The 17,673-nt window shown below is 40.8% G+C and overlaps 1 protein-coding gene across 2 annotated transcripts in view; it reads left to right on the top strand.

Annotated features, from left to right (window-relative positions):
• The window catches only part of ZNF236 (zinc finger protein 236), a 348,597-nt gene that overhangs the window by 124,023 nt on the left and 206,901 nt on the right, over positions 1 to 17,673 (top strand). For both annotated transcript variants that reach the window (XM_033934375.1, XM_033934376.1), the window contains exon 8: positions 1,620 to 1,691. In XM_033934375.1, the coding sequence (XP_033790266.1) occupies positions 1,620 to 1,691 (72 nt within the window). The remainder of the gene's footprint in view (positions 1 to 1,619; positions 1,692 to 17,673) is intronic.

The following is a 17,673-nucleotide window of genomic DNA, read 5'->3' on the forward strand; positions in this document are numbered from 1 at the left end:
TTTAAAAAATAGCACTTAGTTCTTATGTTTTGTGCCCAAATTTGAGCACCATTTACGGAATCTAGTCCAATGAAATGCCAAATGTTTCCTGTCCTGCAGTGCCTCTCTAGTATTTTGGATTTTGCTGGTTTCTCATTTTAAGCTGTTGTATTTTAAATGTCAATATTGTGCTTTACTTTTTGATTGGACCTTAAAAAGGACCCAAAGAAGCTTTGTTTAATATTACAGCTACATTGATTTAACTTCATTGGTTGCCAGTTGAATACAGAATTATGTTTAAAGTGATTTGCTTGGTCTTTAAGGCTCTTAATGGACTAGTCTCTCCTTATTTAGCATCTATTCTACTACTGTATTCTTCTAGAGCAGTGTTTCTCAACTTCTTCAAGCCAAGTACCCCCTAAGTCTAATAAATATCAACCGAGTACCCCCGCCCAAGCTCCGCCCACACCCGCCCAGTCTCTGACCCACAAGCCTTCCCTCTGACATCAACTCTGACGTTGGAGAGAAGGTTTCCAGGTCAGCTACTGAAGTGCAGCATGGAAATTGCTGCCTGCACTGCCCCTGCAAGGAGTGCTGCTGAAGACTGAAGGAGCATGTGTGGCTCAAACAAGAACTGGGTTGGCTTCAGGGGGAGGGGGGATGGAGGGATACCCAGCAGCAGCAGGGGGCAGGAAGGAAGGCAAGATTCCCGGCAGGGGGTGGGCAGGAAGGTGAGATCCCCGGCGGCTTCTGACAGCTGGGAATATTCTCCGTGGTGGCCAGGCCGCATACCCCCAACAAGTAGCCCGCGTATCCCTAAGTGTATGCGTACCACTTGTTGAGAAACACTGTTCTAGAGCTTTACAGTCTTCTAAGGCAGTGATTCCCAACCCTGTCCTGGAGGAACACCAGGCCAATCGGGTTTTCAGGCTAGCCCTAATGAATATGCATGAGAGAGATTTGCATATGATGGAAGTGATAGGCATGCAAATTTGCTTCATGCATATTCATTAGGGCTAGCCAGAAAACCCAATTGGCCTGGTGTTCCTCCAGGACAGGGTTGGGAACCACTGTTCTAAGGACATATTGTTGGAAGTCCCCTCGTTTTGCTTGACATGATTGCAGACCTGTAGGAGGTCTCTGTTTAAGGCTATAGGCCCCAAATTATGGAACATTTATTATCTCCTGAGGTGCATGTATTATCTAATTTTAATACTTTCAAGAAAGAATTAAAAACTATTCCTCTCCTTTTATTAACGCATAATGTGGGTTTTAGCGCTGGCAGCAGCGGTAACTTCTCCGAATGCTATGTCGTAGCAGTTACCGCTGCTGCCGGCACTAAAACCCATGCTACGTGTTAGTAAAGGAAGGGGTATATTATTCATTCTTGCTTATGATATTACTCAATGATTGATGATGGCACTTTCGCTCAGGTATGGCTGATTTGTAAACCAGATGTTATTTAAGATTATGTTGTTGGATTATTTTTTATTTTATTTTTGTTACTTGTTCTTTGTATGTTATTTTACTTAAGTTTGAATATTTGTTTAATTATGTATGTTTGTTGTAACCTGCAAAAACTATGGATCCAGCGGATTATAAGTATGATCGATAAATATTTTTTACACTTTTTTGTTTAGGAATCAGTTTCTCAACCTCAGACAGTTTCTGGGAGTAACCTGCTGGAGCCTGTTGATAACAAATGGAAGAATGTAAGCAACAAAGCAGCTTTCTTTTGATAATTTTTTCTTTGTTTGGTTACTCTTTGTGGTGCAGCCCCAGACAACTGGAATGAGTTGCTTAAAGAATTGATGCTGGTTCCCTTGTAGATTCTTGTGTATCAAATATTTTTAAATCTACCTAGAACTTTAAGGTTAGGCAGAATAAAAAGACTGTTTATCCCAGGACAAGTAGGCAGTATATTCTCTACATGTGGGTGACGTCACCGACGGAGCCCCCTAGCGGACGTTTTCGCAAGCAGACTTGCTCGAAGACCTTTAGGCTTGCAATTGGCCCACGCATGCGCACGTGCCCCTCCCGCCCTGCCTAGGGCATGCGTCTCCTCAGCGTGTCCTCAGTTCTCTGTTTTCCGCAGAGCCAGAAGCACTGCTCCCTTGCTGTGAACAAGGCTGCCCTGTAAACATCTAAAAGCTAAGTTACTCAGCATTTCATATTCTGCTCTTTTGACTGGTTTTCAGCATTATATCTGCTTAATTTCTCTTCTCCTCCCTGTTTCTTACTAAAAAAAATATAAAAAAGCACAAAAAAATCCTTCTCTTTCCTCTGTTAAATCTTATTTCCTCTTCCTGCATTTTTGTTTAAAATACTGTGCTTTAGGTGGTATAAAGCCTATATTTCTGGTGCCTGTGGCTCAGGGTGACTAAAGTAGGGAAAATCTGTTATAGGGTAGCACTGATAGAACCTGCAGTTTTGTTTAAAATACTGTGTTTTAGGTGGTATAGAGCCTATATTTCTGGTGCCTGTGGCTCAGGGTGACTAAAGTAGGGAAAATCCTGTTATAAATCCTGTGTTTTAGGGTAGCACTGATAGAACCTGCATTTTTGTTTAAAATACTGTGTTTTAGGTGGTATAGAGCCTATATTTCTGGTCACTTCACAACCAATCAAGTCACTTCACAACCAATCAAGATGACCTTTATTCTGTGCAATCACTGTGGTGCTTTAATTCCAAGACATACTATTTGGAGGCTTAAGGCTTGCCCCATCTGTCTTCAACTTGCCAGTATTAAGGAGGAGCTCTGCAAACTTAAACAGGAATTGAATACAATTAAAGCAGCTTCCATCACTCCACAAAATCACACCAACTTACCACCTCTACCTCAAAGAATAAAACAGCCCAGGAATAAATGGGTCACAGTAGGCTCAGGAAGACTGCGACATGTAACACAGAAACATCCACCTTCATTAATATTACCTCTACAGAATTCCTTCGCTCCACTAGTGCACTGCGATACTCAGGAAAACAGAAGGGAGGTGGGACTGGAACCAATGAAGGTAACTCAAGAGAACAAGCGCACCCTAAGTACAAATAAAAAAGCCAAAAACAGAAAACTATTACTGTTGGGGGATTCCATCATCAGAGGCATTAAACTTGGAACACAAGGCGAGGAGACCAAAATAGTGAAATGTCTTCCAGGATCCTCAGCTACCAGGAGTTCCAGGCAAATACTGACTATAATTAAGGAAGAAACTAAGGATTTTAACACTGATGTTGTTATCCATCTGGGAACAAATGACCTGGCCAACAACTCCACACTTGCAGCACAGAAAGCTTTTCGGGAGCTTGGTGAGGGCGTGAAACCTTTTGTAAAGACTTTAGCTTTTTCTGAAATACTGCCTGCATATGGAAAAGGAGAGCAAAGAGTGAAAAACACAGAGGACTTTAATAGATGGCTCAGAGCCTGGTGTCATCAAGAAGGCTTCAGGTACATAGGAGGATGGGGAAATACATGGAAGGACAAGAAGCTATATTGCACTGATGGGCTACATATTACTACAGCAGGAAAAAGAAACCTTGCAGAGAAATTTAGACAATATTTTTCTAGGCATTTAAACTAGAAGGTGGGGGTGGTGTATGTACGAAGGACAATTATAGAGACCACCCCCGGCAAAAGAAAAGATGTGATAGTAGTAAAGGCTGCAACATAAGCAATATCAGCAATTCATTTCTTAGTATTACAACGGAAAGTGAAACGACACAAAAATCCATACAAAAAAGGAGATTATCGCTGAAAAATAGCTGGAAAGCGATGACCACAAATGCTCGCAGTCTAAGCAACAAAGTTCATGATCTGCAAGCCCTGATATTAGAGGCAGATCTAGATATTGTTGCTATCACAGAGACATGGTTCAGTGAATCACATGGATGGGATGCAAACATACCGGGATATAATCTTTTTAGGAAGGACAGAGATGGTCATAAAGGTGGAGGAGTAGCTCTCTATGTAAAGATCAATATCCAAGTGACCGAAATGCAAGGGACCTGGGGAGAGGAAGAAGCGATATGGATTGCTCTGAAAAGAGAAGATGGAACTTCTATCTACGTGGGTGTAGTCTACAGACCTCCGACTCAATCGCAGCAAATTGATAAGGATCTGATTGTGGATATCCAAAAGTTTGGAAGGAAAGAGGAGGTTCTGCTGTTGGGAGATTTCAACCTGCCGGATGCGGACTGGAATGTTCCGTCTGCGGAATCGGAAAGAAGTAGGGAGATTGTGGATGCCTTTCAAGAGGCTCTGCTCAGACAAATGGTGACATTACAAGGGAAAAAGCGATATTGGATCTGGTCCTCACAAATGGAGAGAGTATCTCTAATGTTCGAGTGGGTGCTCACCTGGGTAGTAGCGATCATCAAACGGTTTGGTTTGATATAACGGCTAAAGTGGAGAGCGGCCGCACGATACTTAAAGTCCTAGATTTCAAACGTACGGACTTTAATGCAATGGGAAAGTATCTGAAGAAAGAGCTGTTAGGATGGGAAGACATAAGAGAAGTGGAAAAACAGTGGTCTAAGCTGAAAGGAGCGATAAAAATGGCTACGGACCTTTATGTGAAGAAAATCAATAAAAACAAGAGAAAAAGGAAGCCGATATGGTTCTCCAACCTAGTGGCTGAGAAAATAAAGGCGAAAGAGTTGGCGTTCATGAAATATAAAAAAACCCAAGAAGAGGAGAGCAGAAAGGACTACTGGGTGAAACTGAAAGAAGCCAAGGGAGAGATACGTTTGGTGAAGGCACAGGCGGAAGAACAAATGGCTAAAAATGTAAAACAGGGAGATAAAAATTTTTTTCAGATATATTAGTGAAAGGAGGAAGATAAAAAATGGAATTGCTAGGCTAAAAGATGCTGGGAACAAATATGTGGAGAGTGATGAGGAGAAAGCAAATGTGCTAAACAAATACTTCTGTTCTGTGTTCACAGAAGAAAATCCTGGAGAAAGACCGAGATTGTCTGGCAAAGTTACACGAGAAAATGGAGTAGATTCTGCGCCGTTCACGGAGGAGGGTGTTTATGAGCAACTTGAAAAACTGAAGGTGGACAAAGCGATGGGACCAGATGGGATCCATCCCAGGATACTAAGGGAGCTCAGAGAGGTTCTGGCGAGTCCTATTAAAGACTTGTTCAACAAATCTTTGGAGACGGGAGTGATTCCTGGGGATTGGAGGAGAGCGGATGTGGTCCCTATTCATAAAAGTGGTCACAGGGATGAAGCAGGAAACTACAGGCCGTTGAGCCTCACTTCAGTTGTTGGAAAAATAATGGAAGTGTTGCTGAAAGAAAGGATAGTGTATTTCCTTGAATCTAATGGGTTACAGGATCCGAGGCAACATGGCTTTACAAAAGGTAAATCGTGCCAAACGAACTTGATTGAATTTTTTGATTGGGTAACCAGAGAGCTGGATCGAGGACATATGCTAGATGTAATTTACTTGGATTTCAGCAAAGCCTTTGATACAGTTCCTCATAGGAGGCTGTTGAACAAACTTGAAGGGCTGAAGTTAGGACCCAAAGTGGTGAACTGGGTCAGAAACTGGCTGTCGGACAGACGCCAGAGGGTGGTGGTTAATGGAAGTCGCTCGAAGGAAGGAAAGGTGACTAGTGGAGTCCCTCAGGGTTCGGTGCTGGGGCCAATCCTGTTCAATATGTATGTAAGTGACATTGCTGAAGGGTTAGAAGGAAAAGTGTGCCTTTTTGCAGATGATACCAAGATTTGTAACAGAGTAGACACCAAAGAGGGAGTGGAGAATATGAAAAAGGATCTGCAAAAGTTAGAGGCATGGTCTAATGCCTGGCAACTAAAATTCAATGCAAAGAAATGCAGAGTAATGCATTTGGGGATTAATAATAGGAAGGAACCGTATATGCTGGGAGGAGAGAAGCTGATATGCATGGACGGGGAGAGGGACCTTGGGGTGATAGTGTCCGAAGATCTAAAGGCGAAAAAACAGTGTGACAAGGCAGTGGCTGCTGCCAGAAGGATTCTGGGCTGTATAAAGAGAGGCGTAGTCAGTAGAAGGAAGAAGGTGTTGATGCCCCTGTACAGGTCTTTGGTGAGGCCCCACTTGGAATATTGTGTTCAGTTTTGGAGACCGTATCTGGTGAAAGACGTAAGAAGACTTGAGGCGGTCCAGAGGAGGGCGACGAAAATGATAGGAGGCTTGCGCCAGAAGACGTATGAGGAGAGACTGGAAGCCCTGAATATGTATACCCTAGCGGAAAGGAGAGACAGGGGAGATATGATTCAGACGTTCAAATACTTAAAGGGTATTAACGTAGAACAAAATCTTTTCCTGAGAAAGGAAAATGGTAAAACCAGAGGACATAATTTGAGGTTGAGGGGTGGTAGATTCAGGGGCAATGTTAGGAAATTCTACTTTACGGAGAGGGTGGTGGATGCCTGGAATGCGCTCCCGAGAGAGGTGGTGGAGAGTAAAACTGTGACTGAGTTCAAAGAAGCGTGGGATGAACACAGAAGATTTAGAATCAGAAAATAATATTAAATATTGAACTAGGCCAGTTACTGGGCAGACTTGCACGGTCTGTGTCTGTGTATGGCCGTTTGGTGGAGGATGGGCAGGGGAGGGCTTCAATGGCTGGGGAGGGCTTCAATGGCTGGGAGGGTGTAGATGAGCAGAGATTTCGGCAGTTGGAACCCAAGCATAGTACCGGGTAAAGCTTTGGATTCTTGCCCAGAAATAGCTAAGAAGAAAAAAAAAAAAAAAAAAAAAATTAAATTGAATCAGGTTGGGCAGACTGGATGGACCATTCGGGTCTTTATCTGCCATCATCTACTATGTTACTATGTTACTATGTTACTATGTTTGCTTCGTGCGATCTCGTTGTCCCTCTTGCACCGCGGCTTGTTTGGTTAGTTTCTGTTGAGTCGCTGTGCTCGCGTCTTTAATTTCCTTTATTTTCATTTTTTTCTTCAGTTCGTATATTTTTGATTGGGTTCCCGGTCGTCCTCTGGCCTCGCGGGGCTGCGGCTGTCTTTTTTCTTATGTCCCGGTCTTGTTCCGGATTTAAAAACGGTACTAAGTGCAACTGGGTTATCTCCATCACCAATCGTCATCGTTGGTGTGTGGAGTGCCTGGGTGCAGAGCACTGCGCTGAGTCGTGTCCCCATTGTGGGACTTTACAACCGCGGGCTCTTCGTCGAAGGATGGCCAAGATTCTCCAACTCTTTGGCCCCATGGATCCTGTGGGACAGGCCTTGAACTCGGCCTCGACACCCTCGTTGGGCGCCTCGGCCTTGAAGTCCTCGGCATCGAAGTCCCCGTCAGCCTCAAAAGCTCCGGCCTCGGCCCCTGGGGTCCTTTCATTAAACTGCTTTAGGTACTAACTTGCTAAACTAAACTAAACCTTAAGTTTATATACCGCATCATCTCCACGGGAGTGGAGCTCGACACGGTTTACAAAGCTAAAAATATAGAAAGAGAGAGGGGAAAGATTTACAAGGGGATATATAAAGAGGGGTGAAACAGAGGAAGGGATGTTATATAGAGAAAAGCCAGGTTTTCAGTTGTTTTCGGAATAGTTGGAGGGAGCCCAGGTTCCGCAGCGTGATAGTGAGATCGTTCCAAAGGCCCGTGATTTTGGAGAGGAGGGATCTTCCCAGTTTTCCTGCGTGGAGGAAGCAAAAATGGCCTACATAGGATGCACTAAAGGCTGCATGCCCCTGGATTTTCAGCTGGTGGTGGTCAGCACTATTAATGTCCATTTGTGGTGTTGAGCCAAGATATTCAATGTAGGGCCATATCTGGTTACAATATCCAGTTTGTTTAAGCCAGATAGCATATGCCCAGTTACCTTGCTATCCAGAACTAACCATCCATTCTAGTGCAATGTGTCTAGTAGACCCAAATGCTAGGTTTTCTATCTAAACCCGCAGGTTTCTTGCAGAATGATATCAGTCATCTTTTCAACTCTGCCTCCTTCCAAGCCAGCTGCTCCTGCCTCCTCAGTTTTTCTTCTACAAGCAAGTTATTCAGATGTTTTTCTGCTCTGCTCTGTGTTTTTAATTTTGTTGTTGTTGTTTATTTCTGTTTTACATTGGAGGCTCGGTGCCCAGGGTTTCTACTTGTTGGGACCTCTGCCTGGGAGAAGGGGGAAGCAGCAGATGTTGGACCTGCACAGCAGAGAGACCCCACTGATAGTGAATGGAGAGTGGGAAAGTAGAAGAGATACTGGATCTGTGGGAAAACAGAGGGAAGACAGAAAGAGTCCTGGACCGAGGAAGAGAGGAGAGTTGCTAGACCTGGGGGTAGATAGAGGGAGCAGGGAAGAGAGAAAGAGGGAGAAAAGAGGCCGAATCATTGCAGAGAAGGAGTATGAGAAGGAGAGGAGATGCCCCTGGATTGGGGGAGGGTACAGGAGCAGCAGGAGAGAGATAAATACGAGCGCTGGTATGGGGTGCAGGAAGAAAGGAAGAGTGAGGGGAGAAGCTGGACATGGGAAGGAGAGGGACACAGAGAAGAGAAGTTGGGCGTGGAAGGAGCATAGGAACAGGGACACAGAGGGGTGATGCAGAATAGGACAGATAAATGATTCAGATTCAGTGGACATAGAGAGAGATGAAATGTCAAAAGGACAGAAGACCTGGAAAGAGAGTTAAGAAAAAACCAGAAAAGATGAAGAAAGACAAATGTATTTTTTCTGAATTTATTAAATAGAATATGTCAGCTGTAGGAAGTCTGCATCTATGATATCTTGTATTTCAGTTTTTCTTTCTATTACCACAACAGGTTTTCTGTATAGGTCTAGAACAGGGGTGCCCAACGCGTCGATCGCGATCGACCGGTAGCTCAGGAAGGCAACGTGAGTCGATCGCAGAGCCCATCCCGGGCTCTGTGATAGACTCGTGTTGCCATCCCGATCTACCGGGTCTATCAGCCTTCCTCTCCCCGACGTCAAAGACGCCGACGCCGGGCATTAGGCTGTTTTTGTCATTTCTGGGGGGGGGGGGAGGCGTGGTGGCGTGACGGCGGCAGCAGCAACAGCCTGAAAAAGAAATCATCCTGGCCCGGGACGGTGTCATACTCCTGAACTTCTACCTCTTCCAGGAGCCCTCTCCCTTCTACCTGCTTCCGGCCACACCCCCTGCTCCGCGGCTCTCTTCGGCAACTCAGCAGCAGCGATCGACACAAGCTTCTGACGTCGGGGCCTACCCTCTGCGAGTCCCGCTTGTTTCAACTTCTTTTTCCACAAAGGCGGGACTCGTAGAGGGAAGGCCTCGATGTTGGCAGCTTGTCTTGACCACCGCTGCTGACGAGTTGCTTAAGAGAGCCGCGGAGCAGAGGGGTTTTGCCAGGTGCAGGTAGAAGGGAGAGGGCCAGATGCAGGACTCGTGGGTGAGGGAGCAGAAGAGAGAGAGAAAGAGAGAGGGGAGGGAAACAAAAGGAAATATTTCATACTGGGCTGGGCCGGAGTGGAGGGAGGGTGGAAAGATTCTGGCTACAGGGTGCATTAACAAAGGAAAAGGGAGGAAAGCTGAAAATGGAGATAGTGACACAAAGAAGAGAAAGAGTAAGCAGGACCTACTGAATAAGGATAGAGATACAGAGGGGACATGAAGAGGAGGTGAAATAGAGACACAGAAGTAATGCTGAAAAAGTGGAGGAGGGGGGGAAGATAAAGACATTGAAAGGGCAAATGGTGAACATGGGGTAAAGACAAGGACAGAGACAAATGAAGATTCTGAAAAAGTGGTGAGATAGGGATATAGGTGAGATGGACACAAAGAAGGGTGATGCTGGAAAATAGGTGGAATGGTAATTCTGACAGACACAGAAGGGAAATGCTGGATCAAGGAGAGATGGGGCTCAGGCTGGATGGAATGAGGAGAAATGCCTTGTTGGCCCGGAACTTCCTCTCCTACGTCAGAATTGATGTCAGGGAGCAGAATGCTGGTCAGCGCGATGCTTCTGCAGGGAAAGCTTGGGATGGCGGTGGCTTGGGGGCTGTTCCCCGATGGCGGTGGCAGCAAACTGAGTGGCTTGGGGGAGGGCATGGAGAAAGAAAAAGGGGGCAGACAGGGAGACAGAAAGAAGGGGGAACAGGGAGACAGAAAGAAAAAGTTGGGGGAGAGAATGAGGTCTGGAGGAGAGGAAACATATAGGAGGCTGAAAGAAAGGAAGAAAGATTGGATGCACAGTCAGAAGAAGAAAGTGCAACCAGAGACTCATGAAATCACCAAACAGCAAAGGTAGGAAAAATGATATTATTTTCAATTTAGTGATCAAAATGTGTCTGTTTTGAGAATTTATATCTGCTGTCTATATTTTGCACTATGGCTCCCTTTTACTAAACCGCAATAGCGTTTTTTAGCGCAGGGAGCCTATGAGCATTGAGAGCAGCACGAGGCATTCAGTGTAACTCCCTGTGCTAAAACCTACTATTGTGGTTTAGTAAAAAGAGAGGGGGTGTATTTGTCTATTTTTGTATTTTGTTACTGAGGTGACATAGCATAGAGTCATCTGCCGTGACCTCTTTGAAAAAACCCGGAATATGAATAATTAACATTTTCTCTGCCTTTCAGTGTGCTTTGTGTTTTTTTTAAATTTTATTGTTGGTAGATCATTTTGACTTAGTCATTATAAAAGTAGCTCGCAAGCCCATAAAGTGTGGGCACCCCTGGTCTAGAATTTATTTGCTTTTCCAGTACTGTTTATGGAGCTCCTGAAGTGGTTTCCCCCCTCTTCTCTTCCCCTGCCCCATCCCCAGTACCTTTGCAGAAATGGTGTTTTAAGGGGGCCATCTTAATTTTTCTACCTGGGGCCCATTCAGTTGTAACCATGCCACTGATGCCTGTTAGCCTAGTTCTTAGAGTAAAAGCAAGCAGACATTAATGCATAATATTGTGGTACAGTGGTTAGAGCTATAGTCTTGGCCCCCTGAGATTATGGGTTCAAACCCTGTGTTGCTCCTTGTGACCCAGGGCAAGTCACTTAATCCTCCACTGCCCCAGGTACATTAGATAGAGTGTGAGCCTGCTGGGACAGATAGGGAAAATGCTTGAAGTACCTGTATGTAAACTGCTTTGAGTGTGGTTGTAGAAACTACAAAAAGGCGGTATACAAGTCCCAATCCCTTTCCCTTTCCTTTCTTAATAGTTACGACTGGCTTGAAAGTAGGACTGTTTGGTAATCCCGAAGAGCAAACATAAGAGCCACTGTGACGTTGAAGGGGAACTTGTGAGACTGGCCTCTGTGGTTTGCTTTATTTTAGAGTTGAAGAAAGAGATGCAGAAACCTAGCACATACCAGTAAGTTTGCTCCTAAACACTTCCAGTTTTGTTGGCTTTAATTCACAACTACCCAGGAATTATTATTACTATTAATACTATTAATACTACTACTACTACTGCTACTAATCATTTCTATAGTGCTATTAGACTTGTGAGGTGCTATATATCAAAACACAGAAGAAACAGTCCCTGCTCAAAAGAGCTTATAATCTAGTCAAGGCAGGCAAATTGGACATGAATTTTTCCCTGTTTTTGTATCCTCCCCCTTACCCAACCCTCACTGCCTCAAACAAACATAGTTCTGAATGTTTACAGTGACATTAGTGAGTTGAAGCAAAGTATTACCTTTAGGACCCTGAAATGATTATTCTTGAATTTGGCTACTCTTGTCATTTTAAAGCAATTTATTCTTATCTTTTTAATCATCGTTCTGGTAAGAAGGGGAAGACCTTGTAATAATCCTGAAAGCAACTCTTTCCACAAGTGTCGAACTCTCTCACTCTAAATTCAATCATAGAAACTATTCAACTAAAAATTCACACATCCAATTGTAGATCTCTTACTCTTATGCATTCCTCCGCCAGTTAAGCAAGACATCATTGCTCAAATTCAATCAATCATATTCGAATTCTCAACATCTACCCAATTCCGAATCATTCTCGGTGACTTTAATACTCATTTTGATGATCATGAAAATTCTAACACCTTAGATCTTCTAAACCTCGCTTCTAATCTCAATTTACTCCCTCTAATATCAGATCCAACACATTCTAAAGGGCATACCTTAGACATGATCTTGATGCCTGAATCACAGAACATTAATTTTTCAAAACCACATATCTACCAGGTTCCTTGGTCCGATCATTCATTCATCACTACATCTTGCTATTTAAAGCCAACTACTAAATCCATCCCACCTAAGACTATAATTTACAGAGATTTCAGTAATCTTAATGCCTCTTCAATTTTAAATATACTTTCAATTCAGATTGACAATCTAAACAATGTTGATCTCACTGAACAGATAGCGATGTGGGACGAGGCAGGTCCCACTACTAGAAAAAATTGCGCCAGTTAATATTTGGACTATTTCATTTAAAAAAACACAACAAACCTTTGTTTATCTTCGAATTGAACCTTTTGAAATGCCAACTACGATCTCTTGAGCGTAAATGGAGGGCCACCCCCAACTTAACTAATCTTTACAGATATAAAGAACACGCACTATATTATAAAAAAATTAATTAATCTTACAAAAAAAGAAGTACTATGTAAGGTGTATAACAAAAGCTAGGAATTCAGCAACACTTTATTCAATCTTAAAAAAACTAATACCACATAAACAAATTCAGAAATCTTCCTTAAAGAGCTCCCTCTCAGCACAAAATCTAGCTGATTAATTTCAAGAAAAAATTTCCAAAATCAGAAAAGAAATTCTAAGCAATGTAGTGGCGATCACACAGGATGATAAAGAAACTAACAGTCCCCAGTGCTCTATCTGGGCACATTTCACCCTACCATCATTAAATGACCTACAGTGGTAATGCACTCACTCAATCCGAAAGGACATAATACTGAGGCTATCCCTCAATTCATTGTAAAAAAAAGTTGTTACCGATCTTTGGTCCGTACATTTCATTTATACCAGTCTCACTACATCTTATTTTCCAAAAGTTTGGAAACACTCAATCATACGCCCGATACTTAAAAACACCAAGGAAAGTCAACAAGAATGCTCAGATTATAGACCTATTGCCAATCTACCATTTTTAGTAAAATTAACCAAAAAGATAGTCTTTAATCAAATCTCAGAATTCGTTTAAAAAACTCAAATCTTACATCCAAATCAAACTGGATTTCGTAGAAATCATTCAACTGAACATTCCTTAATAGGTTTAACAACTTCAATTCTGGATCACTATAAATCTGTAATCCTAATTTCATTGGATCTCACAGCAGCATTCGATACGGTTGACCATCAATTACTTTTAGAAAGACTAGCTTTGGCTGGAATCACCGACCAAGTATTTGATTGGTTTAAATCTTATTTTGCGGATCAAACTTCTAACGTGTTCTTTAATAATTCCAGTTCAAATACATTCTCAAATTCTTTTGGAATCACTCAAGAATCGATCCTATCACCGCTATTGTTTAATATTTATCTTGTTCCTTTACTGATGTTATGCCAATCCATCGGACTCACAGTTTTTGCCTAACGCTGATAATGTTCAGATCATTTATCCTATCATTTATCCTATTTATCCGCAAATAACTCTGAAGTAGACAAAATAAATAAGAGGTTAAATAAAATAAACAATTGGCTAAGGGAAAATATGCTTTCCCTTAGTATTTCTAAAACAAACTGTCTCCTCTTTCCTTGGAAAGATGGTCTACAATTAAATTCTCCCATCCGCATTGACAACACTGCTATTAACCAGGTTAATTCAGTTAAAATCTTAGGTATAATTATTGATTCTAAACTCACTTTCAATTCGCAAATAGGTACTGTTGTTAGAAACTGCTTTCACAAATTGAGAATGATCAGATCACTATCAAGTATTCAAGTTTTATTTTGATTTGATGAGTCGCTTATTCAAAATTTTCTAAGCGAGTTACAGTAAAACAAAAATAAACATATCTTTCGACATACTAATTAAAATTTAAGTATAATGGGTTAGACCGACAGACTTACAGACACAATGGATACACAAGGAAAAAGGGAGTGAAAGTTACAAAATTGGTGCTTTAGAAAAGCAGAAAGAAAACCATGTAAGGAAAGAACACGAGGAAGGGCTGATGTCTCTCTGAAGGATAACTACTTCACTGTTTAAATTTTAATTTAAAAATTAAAAGCATCTTTAAAAAGGAAGCTTTTTAAATTGTTTTTAAAACAACTGAGGTCCTTTTCCTCTCTTATATATTGAGGTAAAGTATTCCAGAGTTGGGGGGCATTATCGAAAACATATCATGACGTCTGGTTCCAATAACTTTCAAAGAAGGAACAATTAAGAGCTTTTGTGTTGTAGATCGAAGAGAGTGTGATGAATTATAAGGGATAAGCATTCTATTAATGAATTGTGGTTCGTTGGTGGACAGAGTTTTAAATATTAAGAGTAATATTTTAAAGGTGATACGGTGATTAATTGGAAGCCAGTGCGAGTTAATTAAATAAGGAGTAACGTGATCATATTTTTTACCATTATGAATGAGCTTAACAGCTGTATTTTGAATTATTTGAAGACACTTCTTTTGTTTTTGAGTAGTATTTATTAATAGTGAGTTACAGTAATCAAGTTTAGCAATGATAAGTGAATGTATTAGAATGTTTAATGATTTTGGTTCAAGAAACTTGGAGATCGAGCGAATCATATGTAATCTGTAAAAGCAGAATTTAACAATTTTGCTTATGTGTTCATGATAGGAAAATTTGTCGTCGATGATGACACCAAGTATTTTTAGAGATGTTACTAAATCAAGATGGATGTTGTTGATGGTGAAAGGAATACTCAAGTTTATCCTCTGTTTCCACGGGAAAAGTAAGGCTTTTGTTTTTTTGTATATTTAAAGCTAGCATGTTGGAATTAAGCCAGTCTTTAATTATCTCAAGTTTTTTGTTGATCTCCTGTATTTCCTCTATATTTTCTGGATTTAAAGGATGAGAAAATTGAATGTCATCGGCATATATATAGGTAGTAAAGCCTATCGATTGACATAGGCTTAATAGGGGTGATAGAAAAATGTTGAATAGTAATGGGGATAAAATGGATCCTTGGGGAATGCCATAATTAAGCATAAAAGGCTTTGAGATTGTGTTATTGAAACTAACTATGGATGATCGATTAGACAGGAAAGAGGTGAACCATTCTAAGATTTGATCACGGACACCTATAGATTTAAGTCTATCCACAAGTAGGGCATGATCGATGGTGTCGAATGCTGCTGACACATCTAAAGAGAAAAGAATTACGGAGTTATGATGGTCTAGGTGATAAGAGTATATTTGTAGTCAGACCAATCAGTGAGTATTCTGTATTGTAATTTTTCCTGAACCCTGTCTGATTTGGGTGTAATACATTAGTTGATTCAACAAAGTCTTATAGTTGGTCGAATATTAATCTTTCTGTTAATTTAGCTAGAAATGAGATATTAGCGATAGGGTGATAGTTTGAGGCTTCCTCGGGACTCGATTTACAATCTTTTAATATTGGAAAAATTGTTGCAGTTTTCCATGATAGTGGTAATGAACCTGTGTTAAGGCTCTTTAAAATGAAAGAATATATGAAAGGGCGAAAACAGGAAAAAAAATTTTTTTTGAATGAATGGGGGAATGATCTCTGATCGGGAACCCTTTAAATTAACTCTTTGGAAAAGACATTCAATATCGGCTAATGAAGGAAGATTAAAAGTGGAGCATTTAGCACGAGGTAAGTGACAGTTATTTGAGATATCGGTAGAATCTCCTGGTGATGTGTGAACAAATTTTTTCCGTATATCACTGATTTTTTTACAGAAAATAGTTGGCAAGGTCTTGAGCTGTTAAAATAATCTTGGGATTATTGTCTTCCTTCTGGGAAGTAGGAGCAATGGATTTCAAAATGGAATAGAGAATGGAGGGATTTTTTGCTTTTAAAATTTTAGCAGAATAGTAGTTTTTTTTGGCGCAATTAATTTTCATCTTGTAATAAGATGCATGTTCTTTATAAAGTTTTAAATTTGTAGGAGATTTATTTTGACGCCATTTCCTTTCAAGGGATCTAAGTTGTCTTTTGAGCAAGAAAAGCTCATCTGAAAACCAAGGGTTTTGTATTTTACGTGTGGAAATTGTTTTGGTGATTACCGGTTCTTCATTATCTATTAGAAATTGGATTGATGAATTCCAAGTAGTAAGTTGGTCTTCCAATGAATCGGTGTTTATATTTAATGTTTTTGGGTTAAATGAAGAGAGGATATTTGATAATTCTAGTTTTGTATAATCATGATATGAAATCTTTTTTGGGTTGTGAAGCTATTGTTTTTTTATTTTTTTAGGTAAATCTTGATAGAAATAAAATGATGATATGACCAAGGAACAGGTGTGTTGTAAAGATCTGAATACGAAAGGGATTGTGATTTTGAAATTAGCAACATGTCAAGAGTGTGTCCTGCAGAGTGTGTTGGATCTTGAATTATTGATTGTAGGTTCAGGGCATTGGTATTGGTTAAAATTTCTCTGGTGATAAGGTTCGTTGTCTTATCAAAGTGAATGTTAAAATCACCTAGGATCAGGGGGAGGTTTGATGAAGAGCAGAAATCGAAGATTAAGTTTTGCAGAAGAGTTAGGTTGCTGTGACTGATAGGTGGAGGAATATAAAGTAGAAGAATATAAATTTTTGGATTAACATTGAGTTTAACTTGGAGAAATTCAATGGCCACATTTCCAGAAGAATAATCTACGGGACTAACTAGATTGTTATGATAGATGATGGCTAAGCCACCACCTTTACGTTTATAGCGGTGGTTAAAAACATAAGAATAATTAGGTGGACAGCAGAAAGAGAGATAAACTTCTTCGCCATCTGTTAGCCAGGATTCAATCATACAAAGAATGTGTAAATCCTGAGAAAAAATAGTTTCTTTTATGAGGTGGTATTTACCTTTGACGGACCTTAAATATACTGATTCATTCACTTGTAATGGCAAAAATTGACTATTGCAATTTTCTATATAAGAGTATATTACAGAAAGAGATTCAGCATCTTCATCTCATTCAAAATACTGCCATTAAGATTATTACAGTAACTAAGAAATACGACCACGTTACCCTGTTGATAAAGGCACATTGGCACCCTATCCCACATAGACTAACATATAAACTTGCCTTAATAACATTTAAAACACATAAAACGAACAAACCTGCATTTATAGATAAATTGATTATCCCTCATGAACTGTCTAGAACACTAAGCGCTCCTTTTACGAAGGCGCGTTAGGGCCTTAATGCACGGAATAGCGTGTGCTAGCTGTTACCACCTCCTCTTGAGCAGGCGGGTAGTTTTTCGGCTAGCACGCGCTATAGCGCGCGCTAATCCGGTGTGTGCGCTAAAAATGCTAGCACACCTTCGTAAAAGGAGCCCTAAAATCCTTAAACCAACATCTTTTTTTTGTACCCTCATTGAAAATAATCGGCACTTGCCATACAACAGTATTTTTTGTGACTGCTCCCACAATTTGGAATTCTTTACCTTTACATATTAGACAAGAAACTAACTTGGAGAAATTCAAAGGCGCTTTAAATGTTTTTTGTTGAAAGTTGCCTATAAACATTAGATACTCTTTTCTATTCAAAGATGTCTAGGAATGCCGGGTACCCTTTCCGAATGCACTGCTTGCCCCTTACAGTTTCTTTAAAAAAAAAAAAAAAAAGAAATATAGCAGCATATGTGCCTTCCC

Source organism: Geotrypetes seraphini, chromosome 2 (genome assembly GCF_902459505.1).
Source record: "Geotrypetes seraphini chromosome 2, aGeoSer1.1, whole genome shotgun sequence".
Taxonomy (NCBI): domain Eukaryota; kingdom Metazoa; phylum Chordata; class Amphibia; order Gymnophiona; family Dermophiidae; genus Geotrypetes; species Geotrypetes seraphini.